General features: G+C 45.0%; 1 protein-coding gene across 2 annotated transcripts; it reads right to left on the bottom strand.

Annotated features, from left to right (window-relative positions):
* Window positions 1–862: 862 nt before the first annotated feature.
* On the bottom strand, window positions 863–13,739 carry SLC20A1 (solute carrier family 20 member 1). 2 transcript variants are annotated; one of them, XM_080931289.1, is made up of 11 exons: window positions 13,310–13,739; window positions 12,252–12,860; window positions 11,987–12,121; window positions 11,721–11,806; window positions 8,092–8,188; window positions 5,831–5,950; window positions 4,503–4,769; window positions 3,842–4,400; window positions 3,199–3,384; window positions 2,478–2,562; window positions 863–1,768 (listed from the first exon to the last, which is right to left on the bottom strand). In XM_080931289.1, the coding sequence occupies exons 2-11, from the start codon at window positions 12,595–12,597 to the stop codon at window positions 1,607–1,609; spliced, it is 2,043 nt and encodes a 680-aa protein (XP_080787415.1). In that variant the 5' UTR covers window positions 12,598–12,860; window positions 13,310–13,739; the 3' UTR covers window positions 863–1,606. The 2 variants fall into 2 exon arrangements, with proteins under 2 accessions (XP_080787415.1, XP_080787416.1); XM_080931290.1 differs by lacking the exons at window positions 863–1,768; window positions 2,478–2,562; window positions 3,199–3,384; window positions 3,842–4,400; window positions 4,503–4,769 and having other exon boundaries at window positions 5,853–8,001.
* Window positions 13,740–15,314: the final 1,575 nt, after the last annotated feature.

Here is a 15,314-nt window from a genome sequence, read left to right as displayed (position 1 = left end):
ACCAAAACAACCAATCTGGAGGTAGCTTACACAGGAAAGGAAAATGGCAGCAATGGACTTCAGTCTTCTAAAAATCTTACTGCTGTCTCTAATATACAAACAACCGCAATTTTTTAAGAAAACATCTATAACCAAAAATAAAAAATTTCGAAAAGGCCAGCATTCTTACGAGCATGCGCCCAACCTTTATGGTGTCACCTCCTACCTCTAAGGGCTCCTCCTATTTCATTCTCCTAAGCTATGAATTGGGAAAGCACTGTGCTGTTATTTCAACACTGTGGAGGGAACTTGGACGGTCATGCCATAGATCATGTGAATGAAGGCCAGGACCAGTTCTCAGCATCTCCTTCCAACCCTCAGGTCCATCTTCCCCATTCTACTGCCAGCCACCCTGAGCTTCCAGATGTTTATTCTCTGCCAATACACACCAAGCACTGAAGTGCTCCAACTTAGGGTAAGACCTGCCAGTGTTCATGGGGAGAAGTGTCAGTTGCTCGGTGCCTGATAGTTTAAACAGAAACATTTACTGATAATTCTCCAGTGGACAACCTTCTTGGACATACATAGCCTTCTACTGGCTTAGTAATGAGTTTTACTATAATACTTTGACATTTAAAATGTCAAAAGCATTGTCCAGTAATTCTCAGAACAGAAGCCATCAATTCCATGCGCCAAGGTGCTCTGAGGGCAAAATTGTTCAGGGGATCACAGAAGACAGTGAGGAGCTTGAACTTGGACAGCATCTTCATTTGGAAAGTTACATACATCCTCCTAAAAATGTCATAAGGCTGAATGATTGGGACTCTGAGAACTCAGTAAAACAAAAAGCACAAGAACACATTTTCTAAAAACTGTAGGCTTTTTATTCAGTTAAGAGGTAGACAGATGAACATGGAAGGCTGTCCCATTGAATTTGCCCAAAGTTCACATTCCACTTCATTCACCCATCCCACACTGCCAGAAATCTCAAAAGAACCACAACCGCCAGGAGGCTTTGTCTTCCTACTTCTTAGCAACATGCCCATGCATTGTTTGCAAAGAAGTTACTACAGACTTCTATTTTCACTGTGCCAAAGATTCTCGGCCCTCTAAAAAGTTGTCACATGTCACAGAACCTGCCACTAGTGACAGGGAGCAGAGTGCCGTGACTATTCCTATGAGAGACTACAAGGGAAGCTTCAGTTACATGTTTGTTAAATCCCTGTGCATGTTGGGGAAGAAGCTGGTGAGGCCAACAAAGCAGTATATGCCATCAAATGGCTCTGCCTGGCTGTTTAAGAAGAACCCACATTGAGTTATCTCACAGACAACATTAAACATAATGGAATTGATGCCTGATACAAAAGTAGAGAAATATGTACAGGAATTCATAGCCCAGGAGAAAAGGGACCTTAGAATGAATCAATGGAAACCCGGCTATTTTACATAGCTAATTTTGAGATAAGTCATATTTAGCACAAAAGCAATTATAGTGTAAATTACACTTCCTTCCCATGGCCCCAAACTTTAAAACCCTTTTCTGTCTTCAGCAACACTGTGAGCATTCGTTCAGGAACAGGAATGTGTACAATGGTCCCAGACACTGACACAACTTTTGACCCCAGCTTCACACCGGCAGGATGATGTACTTGAATACTGCCATGATGGCGGCACTGATGACACCAGAAATGGGGACAGTGACAAACCAGGCCATGAAAATGTTTCGAAACAGTCGCCAGTCAACAGCCTTCTTGGATCGGAGCCAGCCAACAGACACAACAGAGCCCACCTAGGAGAGAAACAGACAAGACATTACTCAGCAAAAAGACACCTGAGACAGGGAACCCAGACAAGCGATGAGCCCAGCTCCATGGGTGCAGTTTGTCTGGAGAAAGACACAGTTGTTCTCACTGTCATCCAAACAGGACTGAACTTGTGGTCCTCCTACTCAGAATCCCAAGAGCTGAAATTACAGGCATGTGACACAAGCCAGAAGATAACTTCTAATAAGCTAAAATTACCATGGCAAGGTGAAAGCAATATAAATATTCAACCATTAAATCTGTTGCTAAATGTGCTAAAACAAGACTCTTTTTTCCCTGCTTTTTTTTAAAAGTTAAATCTCTGATTTTCCAACAATCACTCTGGAGAGTGGCTGGTACGTGACACAACACCACCCTAGCAGAAAGAGTGATTTGGCAACACCAAGAGACCAAATTCAGCTCTTCCAAGGAAGCTGGTTTCTTCTTTATCCAATAACTATGTTATACATTCATCAAGCAACTTCTTCAAGTTCAGTGTCTCAGCATGACAGGCCCAAAAGGCCCTGGATCTATGCTTTCACCAGAAGACTGCCCTTACAAATAAGCATTACAAACTTGTTAAAAACCAGTTTATTTACTACCACAAGTAGGAGTTCCCCCAGATCCACCTGAACAGTGGACACACCCAAGCTACTGATCAGCCTTGAGTGCCCATGTCATTCCCACTCTACTTACTTTACAATGTGTTGTGCTGATGGGAAGGCCAATGTTTGATGCGATGAGCACAGTGAAGGCAGATGCCAGTTCAATACTGAAACCACTGTTGATACAGAAAGATGCCTGTTAACAATGTAGGGTTTTCTGAAAACCCAACACTGGCTAAAGTAATTGGATCTAATTTTTTTAATCAGTGACAAAGCCTAACCATCACCTCTAAACCCCAAAACCTACTTAAACTGAGCCAAGACCCTAACAGCTGAGGATTAAGTACTGGAATGATATTATTTAATAAGCTGGGATATGCCAGGTAACACATGCCTTTAGTGCTAACGCATGGAAAGCAGAGGAAAATGAATTTCTGAGTTCAAGGACAGTTTGCTCTATCTATATAGTGAATTCCAGGCCAGCCAAGACAGAGACCCTGTCTCAAAAAGCAAACAAAAAAAGTTGAAACTTATTCTGAATAAAATATAAGGCATTGGCTCCCAAACCAGAGCCATGTAACTATTTACTACACTGTATCTTTCTCAGAAAACTCAAATTACATGATCACTGGAGCTGAGAAGATTGACAGTCAATGCAGCAGGAAATGCTCACATCAATTGTGAGAACAGCAGCAACTGTCATGCCTCCGTTAGCTAGAGACCCACGTGGTACCCCCCACCCCAACCCCATACACACACCACTGCATCTCTTGAAAAGCTTTTTAGCTCTAAGGTGAGACTCATCTACTCACCTGGAGGGTGTGATTGGTGTCAGGTCCTTTCCCATGGTCTGGATAACTCTTCTTCCCCAAACCCACAGCCCCATGCAAATGCCAACACCACCATAAAGCAGAAGCCATATGGGTGTTGCCTCTTTTGTAGAGACATCTCCCGTTTCATAAATAAGATACAAAGCAACCAGAGGGCCAATGGCATTGCTGAAAGAAGAAAAGGGCAGTGATGACTTTTTAGGCAGAACCACTTCTTATCAAGACCCAATCTGTTAAGTGACTGACCAGTGTCACCTAGCTAACTACCCTACAGAAGCCTCTTTCCTCTCACACGGAGCTTAGCGCAAGTCTCAGGCAATAAAGCATATTGGCCACAGACACAAGGCTAATAACGCCTAATAAGTCCATTCTCAGGGCTGCCCGTGATTTTAAGTTTTTTTCCACTGAAGTCACAATTTACTAAAGACTCATTCCTATTGTTAAATTTATCTTGTGTAGAAATAAAGCTAAAAACATGCTTATAATCTAAACAAACTTTCTTCCTGTTGCTCTATTAACGACTTCATCCTGTCTAGTCACTCAGTGTCTCCCCGGGAGGTAGAACACTACACATGGGAGAGTAAGACTGTTTAAAAATAGTAACACTAAGAGTCATGGGACTAACCTGACATCATTGCCACCATGGGCAAATGACCCAAAGCAAGCTGTAAGGATCTGCAGAAACTGGAAGAGGAGAGAGACTTCAGGCTTGTCCTGGTCATACCATTCTTCAAGAGAGCCACTGCTTCCTTTTCTGTCACCCAGACCCATCTCAGCCTTAGCACTCATGTCCATCTCAGACTCGGAGTGAAGGTCAGACACAGCATTGCAGTAACTGGTGTAACTGTCCATTCGAATCCGCTTCTTGGTATCTGCATTAGGCCACGTCAGCGTCTCCATTTCGTCTCCCTTTTGTTCACCCTCTTTGGCACGGAATGAATCCAGGGGCATGCCACATATTGCCATCGTGTAGGAAGTGTAGCTGTTGTTCCGTCTCAGGGGCTTGTCCCCGGAGTCTCCCATGCAGTCTCCCACCTTAGCCAGATGTAACTTATGGAGCAGCTCCTTGTACAGGCCAGAATCCTTGTGCACGGTGTGGTACTGATAGTGGCCACTCGAGTTGATCTGGTTGCTGACAGTTTGACTGAACTGAACAAGGTTCCCATTAGGCAACTGCACTGCACCTAGGAGACCAAACAGGTGACATTCAACGCAAAGTGCATCAGCCCAGAATAGCAGCCTTTGACCACCACAGGACACCAGGAAACCCTGGAAAGTTAACTCACTTTTGATGGTACCGTCTATGCTGGTCTCCTCCTTCAGGTCCATGGTAAGTCGCTCTCGCTCCGGAGCTTCCTCCAGGTCACCAAGTTTGAATGACACTGTTCTCTCCTCCACCACAGCCCGGAGTGGTGCAGTGGCACACACTACCTCAGACACAGGATTCCTATTCTCAACATCCCCAGAAGCCATCTTGGTTTCTTCATGGTCTTCTTTTAAGTTGCTCTTCTTTTCCATTAAGGGGCTTTCAGAAGGGCTAGACTTTACCTCTCCTAAAAAATAAAGGGTTTTTTGACTCGACTATACTACCTTGCTCCACATTCCTTTCTATCCACCCCTGAAACCTGTCTCAAAATAATAGGTGTAAATTCTAGTTAAAATTCAAGCTAACACTGCTGCTCTCTTTATTATTTCAGGAATGCATCTTTCTACGCGGCGGCACTGTCCCCTTGGAGAAATGGGGTCGACAAACTGCTGTGAATTGCTGGATATTAAATATTTTAGGATTCTGGTCCACTTTTTGCTTTTTATTTTTACAATTACAAATGTAAAAGCATCTTTAGCTCTTGATCATGAAACGGGAGCCCAAGCCTGGGGATGGCAGCTGACTAAAGGGTTACACTGCCCTAAGAAATCTCTTAACCCTTAGGTCACGAGCACAGACAACTGAAACAGTCATGCCTGAACGCTTCCATACCTGGGAACCAGACAGTATTTCTGCCTGACGGGCCAGCTCACCATGGTCACCTACTGGCCCACACACCTCACACTAGTATAGCATTAAAGTCAGACTGAGACAAAAATGAGGTCAGAGTCCTGAAAGCCTCATTCCCGCTGTGCATGCTGCACAGCTGACTAGCACAGAGCTCTGGGCAGCTCCTCAGAACTGCAATGACGTAGCATTCTTCCAATGCCACTGCAGTCTGCTCCTGGTGCTGCGCATCCGCAAACTAACATCCCACACACTGAAAGGACAGAACGGGAGTCCACTAAACTCTCTTAACCACTAAAAAAGATAAAAAGACTAATAACAATCAAAACTTACTCGGTATTTAATTATACCACAAAAACATCCTTCAACAGCCTAAGAGATTACTTATATCTAGAAGTGTTTACTTCTCCATGTGTTATAGCTCTAGCACAAGTGTGTCTTCATCATGCAGTGCATGTGTGTACACACACTGACAAATAGCCATCTAAGCTGAGTCTACAAAGGTAGCTGAGGCAAATGCTTCCTCTAACCCAAAATCGTGTACTCATATAAGGGAGAGCGGGGGAGAGGAAGGGAAAGGAGTTGAGGGGAGGGGGAACACTGTTAAACTGTATTACTTACGTTCAATTTTCCTCTTCATCCTGGGACATACAAAGAACCAGACGATAAGGGCACTGAAAACTGCACATCCCACCGAGATGAGGATGGTACCCCACAGAGGAAGTTTGTCAAAGCCCAGCACTACGAGATAAAATGGTGCATCTTGAAAACCCCAGGGCAACAGCCCCCTGCAACAATGTGTAAACCCTCCTGAAGGGAAGGAGGGCTTCCCCAAGCCAGCCCATCACCGTCACCCTTTACAGCTGCTGCCATTCCAGAGTTTCATCGGGCTACTACTGGCTATACAAACCAAAGAGAAAACCTCAGTAACCATCTTAAACCCACAGCAACCAGAGCCACTGAAACACTCACTGGACTCACATGCTAACCTTCTGGATGTGCGTGGCCCTACAGATATGAAGAATCACTACACTAAGGACCTGTAGTATAAAACCAATCAAAGCACCCCTTTCTCCACCCAGCTCCTCATCCTAACTACCCCATATTACACTTACGCATGGTTTATTTTAATGTCAAAAAGGGAGGGGCCTCAAGTCAGCGCCATGCTGACAGGCTGTTGAGCAAAGTTACACACTCACTATACCGGGCAGCCTTCAGGGAAACTGATTCTCTCTGCAAAAGCATCATCAAGCTAACAGAAAATGGGGCTATTTATTAACTATGGGAAGACACTTGCTTAAATAGTTGTCTTTTACAAAGGACAAGTTTAGTAGTGGTTCAGTAACAAGCCAGAGACTTGTCCTCCAATACTTTTCCCTTGGCTCAAGGACCATAGGATAAGCAGTGTTGGCGAGTGTCAGCCTGCCACTGACACACAGGCAACTGGGCCTGCTGGCCTGTCCCACAGTGTCCCTTCCCACAGCAGCTAAGTCTCCTGCACTTGGCTCACTTGATTTTGCTTACTGCATAGTAAGTCACTTATAAATAGGAACATTACTGTTGTCAACTGTTTAAGTTGGGGCTGCAGCTCAGCCTGGCTGGCAAAAACCCTAGATTCAATCCCTAGCACTGTAAAAAAAAGACAGAAAATACTAAGAACTAGCCTTTAAGAATCAGACATAAGCTGAAATCCTTCAGACCTGAAGCTCTGTCTGCTGGTCTTCTCAGTTATGTCACACAAGGTAAAATATCGATGAGGTCTAGCCAGTCTCTGTAAGTTTAAATTTGTCTACATCCAATGTCAAAATGGGAAACCAAAGGACTGGATTTTCTTATAAACAATCTGTAAAGGACAAAAGTAGCAAAGTCCCCGCACCCAGGCCAGTCCCATCATGTGTTTCCTTACTGACATTTCAAGAACAATGTGAGAAACATTTTGCTGCTTTGTGTTGCTTGGTGACTTACTACATCAGTTCAGTGCCAATAATACACAGGCCACAATCTATGGACCAGAGGCGGAACCAATTTGGAGGTCACAAGCATTGAAATCCTTTAGGAATTGAGGATGAGAGCACATAGAGCGTAAAGCGTAAGAATAAATCATCTTCCTACTTTAGTCCTCTCTATCTACATGGACATGGGATGCCCATGGAACAGTCAGAGGAATGAGTATAGTGAATACCTAAGGCCCTACATGGTTAAGACCAGCAAGTCTAATGAGCCTGGACACCAGACACTGGGCTGCTCTGTCTCACAAGGTCAAATCTACCAATCTCTCAGACAACTGAATCCTTGTCTTCCCTTAGTCCCATTTTCAAAGAATCAACACCAGACAGAGCCTTGAGATTCTCTCAAATGCTTTCTCTTAGCTGTGGAAATTCTTCTTCCAAGTGCAGTTAGACCAGGTCTTACACATCCCAACTCCTCTCATTCACATCAATTCAGAGGTCAAACTGAGAACTTAGAAACTGAAATGGCTCCAACTGGGAGAGAAAAGTGACATCTAACAAGAAGTCCTAAATGGCTGATTACTGAAGAACGGATTTAACTAACAACTCTTCCATAGTTGAGGCCAGTATCATTTCCAGCGTTTTTAGCATAGATACAGGAAAGGGAGGGAGAAGGTCATGTTATCAGTGGATCCTGTGAAGACTAAAGAGGAAAGGTCTGTAGTGATTTAGAATCTGAGCAGGTCTCTTTGGTTGAAAACCTATCTAGGTTAACTCAGCATACACTAGCCTGCAGCCTTCTGAAATGGGTGCAGGCCAGCCACCTTCTAGGAGATTTCAGCCCTGTAAAGCAAAAAGGGGTAAATTGGGCATTTAATGAAAGTTTTGTAAATAACCTTAAATTCACATTTAAATGTCTTGATTTGTACTTACATGGCGCTCCAGTGTACATAATGGAAAAGAGGTTGATTCCAATCGTGCAGGCATAAAAAACTGGCAAAGCTCGTAAGCCGTTAGGAACTGGATCTGCCTGTAAAACATTAAGATTGGTATCTTAAAAGTTGTAAATGCAGATCTATTTCCAGAGCACCCTGTGGCAAGGCAAACTAAGGAATCACAGTGTTAGCAACAGCCTCCCACCATAATTTCGACAAAGCCAATTAGACTTGTCCTACATTTGCTACCTAAGAAAGCTAATGCCACCTTCCATTCATAAGTGACTTTTTCTCCCTATTCTTAGTAACGAGGATGTAGCTAATATCCCAAATAACCAGTTTCTCTGAGTTATCCAAAGTCCATCTCTAAACCTGAACACACACACACACCCTAGGATATACTGTACTGGAAAAAAACAGACTAAGGTAAAATAATTATTTCCTGATGTCCTGCCTCCTTAAATTAAAAACAAAAAATCTGTAGACTATAAACAACCATCTTATCTATATATCTGATCAATGTAGCATAAAGCTTTACCAAAGAGCAAAGTTAAATCAATTGTGAACCTAGCCATCCAGTCTAGTGACTGTCAAGAACCGTTCGGGACCAGACCAAGTCCCCATGTTCATAGAACTGAAGAGTCATTTTCTACTACACAACAACACTGAGCTGACAGATGCTTTAAAGGGAAAACAAAAACAGGCAAGATGATGTTGCTGGGGAGGGACATTTTAATAAAATTCGGGAGTGAAATCAGTTGGGCTGACATATGTCTCAGAGTATGGAAAGTGTAAGCCACCAGTCCACGGGGGAAATGGGCAGAGTTAGACAAGGTCAAAGACCCCAAGGCAAAGCGGTGAAATGTTTAAGAATCACCGTGACTGAAAATGGAAATAGTTCCCATGTTTATATTATTGATAATTGCACAGAAAAACCTTCCAAGGCAAACATTTAAAAGAATAAGAACATGTCCCTTCAGGAAGGCCAAACCTGCCACACAACAGTTTAATGCTGCTTTTGTCACAAATACAACCGAAATTCCTAAGGGTCAGACAAAGGCAAAGACCCAAAGATAGCAGCGTTTCTGACAATCATTCAGAGGGGGGGCTTAAAAATCAGTGAAGTTAAAGCCCCTCATAAAGAATGGATTCTCAAATGAGTACAGACCCTCACTAGAACACTTTAAGTTTTACCCATTGTTTAGGAGGACACTAGCAATAAGACACCAGATCAAAGCAACCTACAGAACCATGACTCACCCTGAACAACTTCATAGATTCAGGCTACACCTAAAGGCAGACAAGAGCCTGAGGCACACAAGACAATCCAAGGTTTCAAGAATATTCTGTAGGCATTAGGTAGGGACTCTCCCATCAATTTTCAGATGCTATTTATATTTAGTAATTGGCCCATCAGGTAAAAAGCACCCTACATACATTTTCTTTACTTGGGGCCTAAAATTAACTATTCCCTGAAGTAGCAGCATAGCTGGGGCCACCGTGCACATGGTGTTATATACCTGTAACACCAGCTCTGGGCTTGCTGAAGCAGAAGACCTCCTGATTTAAGGCCACCTAGACTAGAGACTTAGTCACAAGATAATAGATTTACAGTGAGAGTATATAGCTTGGGATAGGTAGGGAATGACTAGTCTTCATACTCTATGAAACAAACCACTTCACAACTTCAAGAGTCAAGGAAAATGGTAAAATAAGGTCTCTCCCTTCCGACCTTCTCATAACTATGCTAGTGATTTTTACTAAATGGTTTTCTCATCATGTAAACTCATCTTTTTATATATAGTGATAAAGATTGAAAACCAAATATGCACTAGGTCTTTCTGTCAAGTCAGCAGACTTCCAGGAACTATTTTGGGCCCAATATAGTAAGGGATGACACAAAGAAGTTAAAGCTTTAATTGAGAATTATGTGAATATCTTGCTCAGTTATATGGAAACAGGAAAGGGTCCCTCATCTGTTGCTGAGGGATCAGTAAGCAAGTGAGAGATGAGGGGGGAGGGGTAAGATCCTCAAAGTCAGCACTGTATTAAACTTTTCTTACCATTCTTGACTATGCCCACTGCATCTTAGAAGAAACATTCTGTTAGGCTGGCAGTGGGAGCACACGCCAGTAATTCAACAACTTGGGAGGTGGATGCAAGAGGATCAGAAGTTCCAGGCCAGTCTGGGCCACATGAGATCATACAAAAGAATTGTTAACATATACAACTTGATATTCCAGCAACACAGAGAGTAAAGATGCTTGGCATACATTGTCAGTGAGATGTTCTGGTCACTGAGAAACCTATCTTTGCACCTCTGATCCCCCTTCCAGGAAATGACCACCAATCAGTTTTCAGATCTGATATGCAGAGGTGCTCCAGAATCCGTATAATCTATTTCCCAATAATCAAAGAGCCAGAATAAACCTTTATAAAACAGTGATCCAAATAGCACCCTACTAATTATTCTGGTTGTCTGGTATACATGGTTCTAAGGGGAACATTAAAACTATGATCCCTGAATCCTAGTGAGATACAAATTACCACATACTACAGACAGGGGGAATTTGATTTGTTAACAATCAAACCTGCTTGCTAGATGAAAGAATACCAAATCTAGAGGTTGGGCATCACTGAACTATTTACCCAGTCACACTGTGCCAAGCTAGAGCTATTTCTAATGCTCAACATGTTAAGCACGTTCTGCCAGACACATAATGATAAGTCTAGTGAATCAGGAAGGAGCCAAGGAAGGATTTCTACTGAGAGAGACATAAATCGTTCCCCAGAGTCTCTGAGAACTAGAACAAGAAGGAGGGAGTCTAAACACACCCTCCGCTAGGACAAGGTACCTATCCTATCTCCCCTCACTCAGATTTCTGTTTAAGGGCATTTTAAAAGAACTTAACAAAGGACTGTTAAGAGCCATTCACCCTAGGAAATAGGATAACTCTGTCTCCTGAGAAAACTTCACTTATTCTTACTGTAATTCAGTCCAGAGTCAACATAATCACTTGTCTACATTGGGGGGTGGAGGGGGTGAAGGCAGGATCAGACTCCATGATAAAAGAAATACCACTAGGTCTCTCAAAAGGGATTTTCAAGTAGTCAGGAAATTCAATGGCTTCCTGATTTTTTTAAAGCAAAAAACAAACAAAAACCCCACCTAACTCATCCCTACTCTTTTTACTGAGAAAGTGGAGTCCCTAAAGTAGAAGGCCTCATCTAGAAACTTCTATGTAATTGACAAGTGACATGGGGGAGACCAATTTAGAAAGGATTCTGTGATTTGTTGAACTAAATTGTCCTGAACTCCAATTGTCCTGAACGTAGCAGCCTATACTTCGAGACAAGGCTGCCTTAAACACATGTTCTTATTTTCATTCTCAGTCTTTATTTCTGGGCAGACCATAGAACTACCCAGTTTTTCCTTCCTAAATGCCCTCTGGGGCATTAAAAACTTGCTTATTTCACAGAACTCCATAACTCACAGGAGGTACAGAACAAAAATGCTTTAACTTTCCCAAGCCACATACTTACATACCAGTCACATCTGAGAAAATACCAGTGTGCCTGAACAAGACTGAATGTGACTCACGAAAGGTCGTTAAGTAGAAAGGTTACCTTACGGAGGATGAACGCACGAACAAGGAAGAATAAAATTCCAGACATAATACCAGAAAGCAGTGGAGAGACGAACCAAGAAATCACTGGAATAGAACACAAAGCAAAGTGTCAAGTCTGGAAATGAAGGAAACAAGACCCCAAAATGTCAGGTGTCCCATTCCTGCCCCTGTTCTTCACACCATGAACCCACTCCACACACACACACACACACACACACACACACACAACTAAAAAAAACCCAGACCGTTTAGAATTAAACATACCAATTTTTATCAGTTCAGACCACTTGACACCCTCTTGTGTCACAAGGGAGAAACCAATGGTTGCACCAACAATACAGTGGGTCCCAGAAATAGGGAGCTTCAAAAATGAAGCCACTAGTTGCCACACAGCAGAACCTGAAATAGAATTAATCAAGTTTTGTCAGGTAAACGGCAAAACGGTTATATAAGCAGTGCGTTCTCACGGAAAGAAGCGGAAAAAAAGGTTCAGGACTGGAAAGAACATAAGGTATATGCAACAACTTACCAAACATAGCACTGACCGAGCCAGCCATGAGCAGATCTTGAGTCTGGTTGTACATCTCCACATCTATCAAGCCCTTGCGTATGGTTTCACTCACTTTGGCCCCCAGCAAGGCGGAGCCCACAGTTTCGAAGATGCTAGCTAGGATGCAGGCTTGCTTCAGGGTCACTACACCTGAGCCTACAGCTGTACCGAATGAATTTGCTACATCATTGGCTCCCACGGAGAATGCCAAGACAAATGCAATGATGAAGCCCAAGATGAGCATCCATAGATTGTCAGACTTCGGTGGAACAGAAGCAGTAATAGCAGCTAAAGTACTAGTAATCGGTGCCACGGTAGATGCCATTCTCCAGTGTTCTTTAAATAATAAGAGAATTACTGGGCGGCTTTCAAGATGTGTAAACGGAATGAGGTATTAAAAATGCTTTAATAAATAGTATATATTATATAAAATTAAATACTGTAAACTACGGCACGGAAACCCGAGCTGGGGAGTTACTGCTATACGCTGCGTTTGGGCGTCTGTTGTCTGGGGTTTCTTTGGCTCTGGAGGGCTAAAAGCACGGAGCAGAATTCCATGGCGGATTAGAGAAAGGACGCAAGTTCATCCTGGGGGGACGAAGTGGAGAAAATAACAATAGCGGCGCATCCCTGGGAATAGGGCAGCCTGGGACTCCGCAGTACTCCCCCACCCCCGCGCCACTTCTGTCCTCAGTCCCCCAAAAGCTATACAAGGTGGGGCACATGGCGATAGCTGTGTCCCCCCCCCCCACATCCCGTCCCGCCCCGCCCCACGCGTTCTGTTCTGTCTCCGGCCGCTCGCCCGCGCGCGCCCTCCGAGCGCCCTCCGTGGAAGACCGGAAAAAGGCCATTTCCCGCGCGCGCGCCTGCCGAGGACCGCCGAAAAGGCCCGCGGAAGGGTGCGGCGAGGGGAGGTGGGACAGCAGCGCAGCGGGATCCCTGCAGCCCGCAGCCCACAACCCGCCCGCCAGCTCCTTTCACCCGGGCCCACTCCAGAGAAGAAAGGACATTTGCACGGGAGCCGCGCCACCACTCACCAAAGGAAACTGAGGGCCGACCAGAGACCAGAAGAACGAGGCTGGGGCAGGCTCGACCCACGGTCGCACAACCCAGGACGGCAACACCGGGAACAGCACGGAGGGACTCTCTACCCACTCGTGAAGCAGCCGCTGGCGCCTCAGCAGGCGAGGGAAGTAACCGCGCAATGCGCGCCGGCAGCCATCATGTAGCGAGCAGGCCGCCGGCTCTTATTTATAGCCCGTTCCGGGCCCCACGTGACCTGCCGAGCCTCGCGCCCGCCCGAAGTCCCGCCTCCGATATGACGCAACCGCAGGCTGGTCGGGCGCGCCCAGCCGGGTGAGGTGGGCAGCGGCGCTGATTGGCCAGGACCTCCCAGAGGCCCCGCCCCCAACGGGAAGCTGGTCCACGTGGGACTGGCCTGCCGCCTCCCTGCAGCCTCGCCCGGGCCATCCTGTCTGCGCTGGCCACGCCGGGTGGCAGCGGGCGGGGACTGTGGGGGAGTCTCGCCCAGGCGCGCGGGTCCTCTCGCTGGGACTCAGAGGCCACCACCAAGGTCGTTCCGAGTTTCTCCCACGCGGGCCCGGGTAGCTCTGTGGCGACACGGAAGAGCGTGTATACTGGGACTCGCCCTTGACCAGACTCCATCTGCTCCTCGCCCGGAGGGGTGGAGGGCTCTCACGTGGCCACCTCGCTCCCGCAGTCACGCACTTGGGTGAAAACGGAAAGATCCAAGAGTCACGAGGACAGGCTCGCGTTCCCAGCTGTGGCACTGCACTGAGGGGGAGCCATGGGTCATTAAGTTTCCCCGCGGCGGACCTGCGTCTTAGGAGCCCCGGCTGTGGCGCAGCGGGGAGGATGTTACTTTGGATTCGAATTCTTACCTCATACTCGCTGCAGTGTGTCACCTTGAACAAGCCCTAGGTCTCTCCGACCGAGTGCTCGGGGACGTGAAATAATAGCAGTGTGAGAGGAGGCTGGAGGACGGGTTGGGATTGTGTGTAACGCAGAACAAAGATGCATTTCCTGTCTGCTCATCGGGGCTTGTGGCGACAGGCAGTACTAATTCAGGTATTCTGGTTGCAAATTCTTACCCAGGAAGGAGAATCATATTAGCTAAGATGTAAGCATGTGACTGGAACTCAATAGGTCTTCAGGAAATGTTCGTTTCCTCGTTACTTTTTTTTTCTGAATGTGCCTTTTTTAGAATATAGGAAAAGGTTAGAGAGGATGTCCTCTTCTCATCCTGCAAGTTTTCCCGTCTTTTTTATATAAAGATTGCCTTCTGGTTCCCTACATGGTTGGTATACGGTGTAGTTCTGACATTAGATTAGTTCTGCACATTTGGCTTTTCATTTTATTGCCTAAGCTCAGAACTAACTAGCCACCACTCCTTGAGAGACTTAAGTTATGAGGGTTATAGTGAAAGTTAAGTATTCCAGCCAGAAATACCTGGTTTAGAATGTTCTAAAACCCTCCCTACAGTTTTATCATCTCCAAAGGTAGGGCAATGAATAGCAGGGGGGAAAAAAAGTGTTGTAAATTATAACTTATAACTTCACCAGAGTGCCCTGTGACCTATAATCTGTTACTCAGAATCGTATAGGTTATACAGGTCTATTGACCCCAGGGTCATGGCTGGAAAATAAAGTTAATGTTCCAGGACACTGACCCTGGTGTGTAATTCTGGCATCTTCAAATACAGCACTCTTTGCCCTTACTTCATTCCAAGGTCAAAAAACACTGAATAAAAGGACTAGTTTGTTAAAGGTTGTTAGTGTTCTGCCAATTAAAACAATTTTTAAAGTAATTATTTGTGAGGAGATTGCTCCTAACTTCCCCCCAATGTTTCTGATGTGTTTTGCTTCAGTCTGTTGATGGCCATGCTTTTGCCTCTTGAGATTGAGACAACCAAGGTGAGCAGCCACTGTGATTAGGTCCGTCAAAGTACAGGAGCAGAATCTTGAGGCAGACTTACAAGATGTGAGTGAGTCACTGTGGTTCAGAGTGCAGTATTCTGAGACT

This window comes from Micromys minutus (genome assembly GCF_963924665.1).
Source record: "Micromys minutus genome assembly, chromosome: 17".
NCBI classification, from domain to species: Eukaryota; Metazoa; Chordata; class Mammalia; order Rodentia; family Muridae; genus Micromys; species Micromys minutus.
Note: the sequence above shows the minus strand (reverse complement) of the source record. Positions and strands in the feature narration are given on the sequence as shown.

Excerpts from the sequence above, each read along its gene's own strand:
- SLC20A1 (XM_080931289.1), bottom strand. The coding sequence starts at position 12,597 with ATGGCATCTACCGTGGCACCGATTACTAGTACTTTAGCTGCTATTACT. Across the intron at positions 4,401-4,502 it reads CATAGACGGTACCATCAAAA|GTGCAGTGCAGTTGCCTAAT; the intron begins GTGAGTTAACTT and ends TTGGTCTCCTAG. Across the intron at positions 2,563-3,198 it reads ACACCAATCACACCCTCCAG|TGGTTTCAGTATTGAACTGG; the intron begins GTGAGTAGATGA and ends CTGTATCAACAG.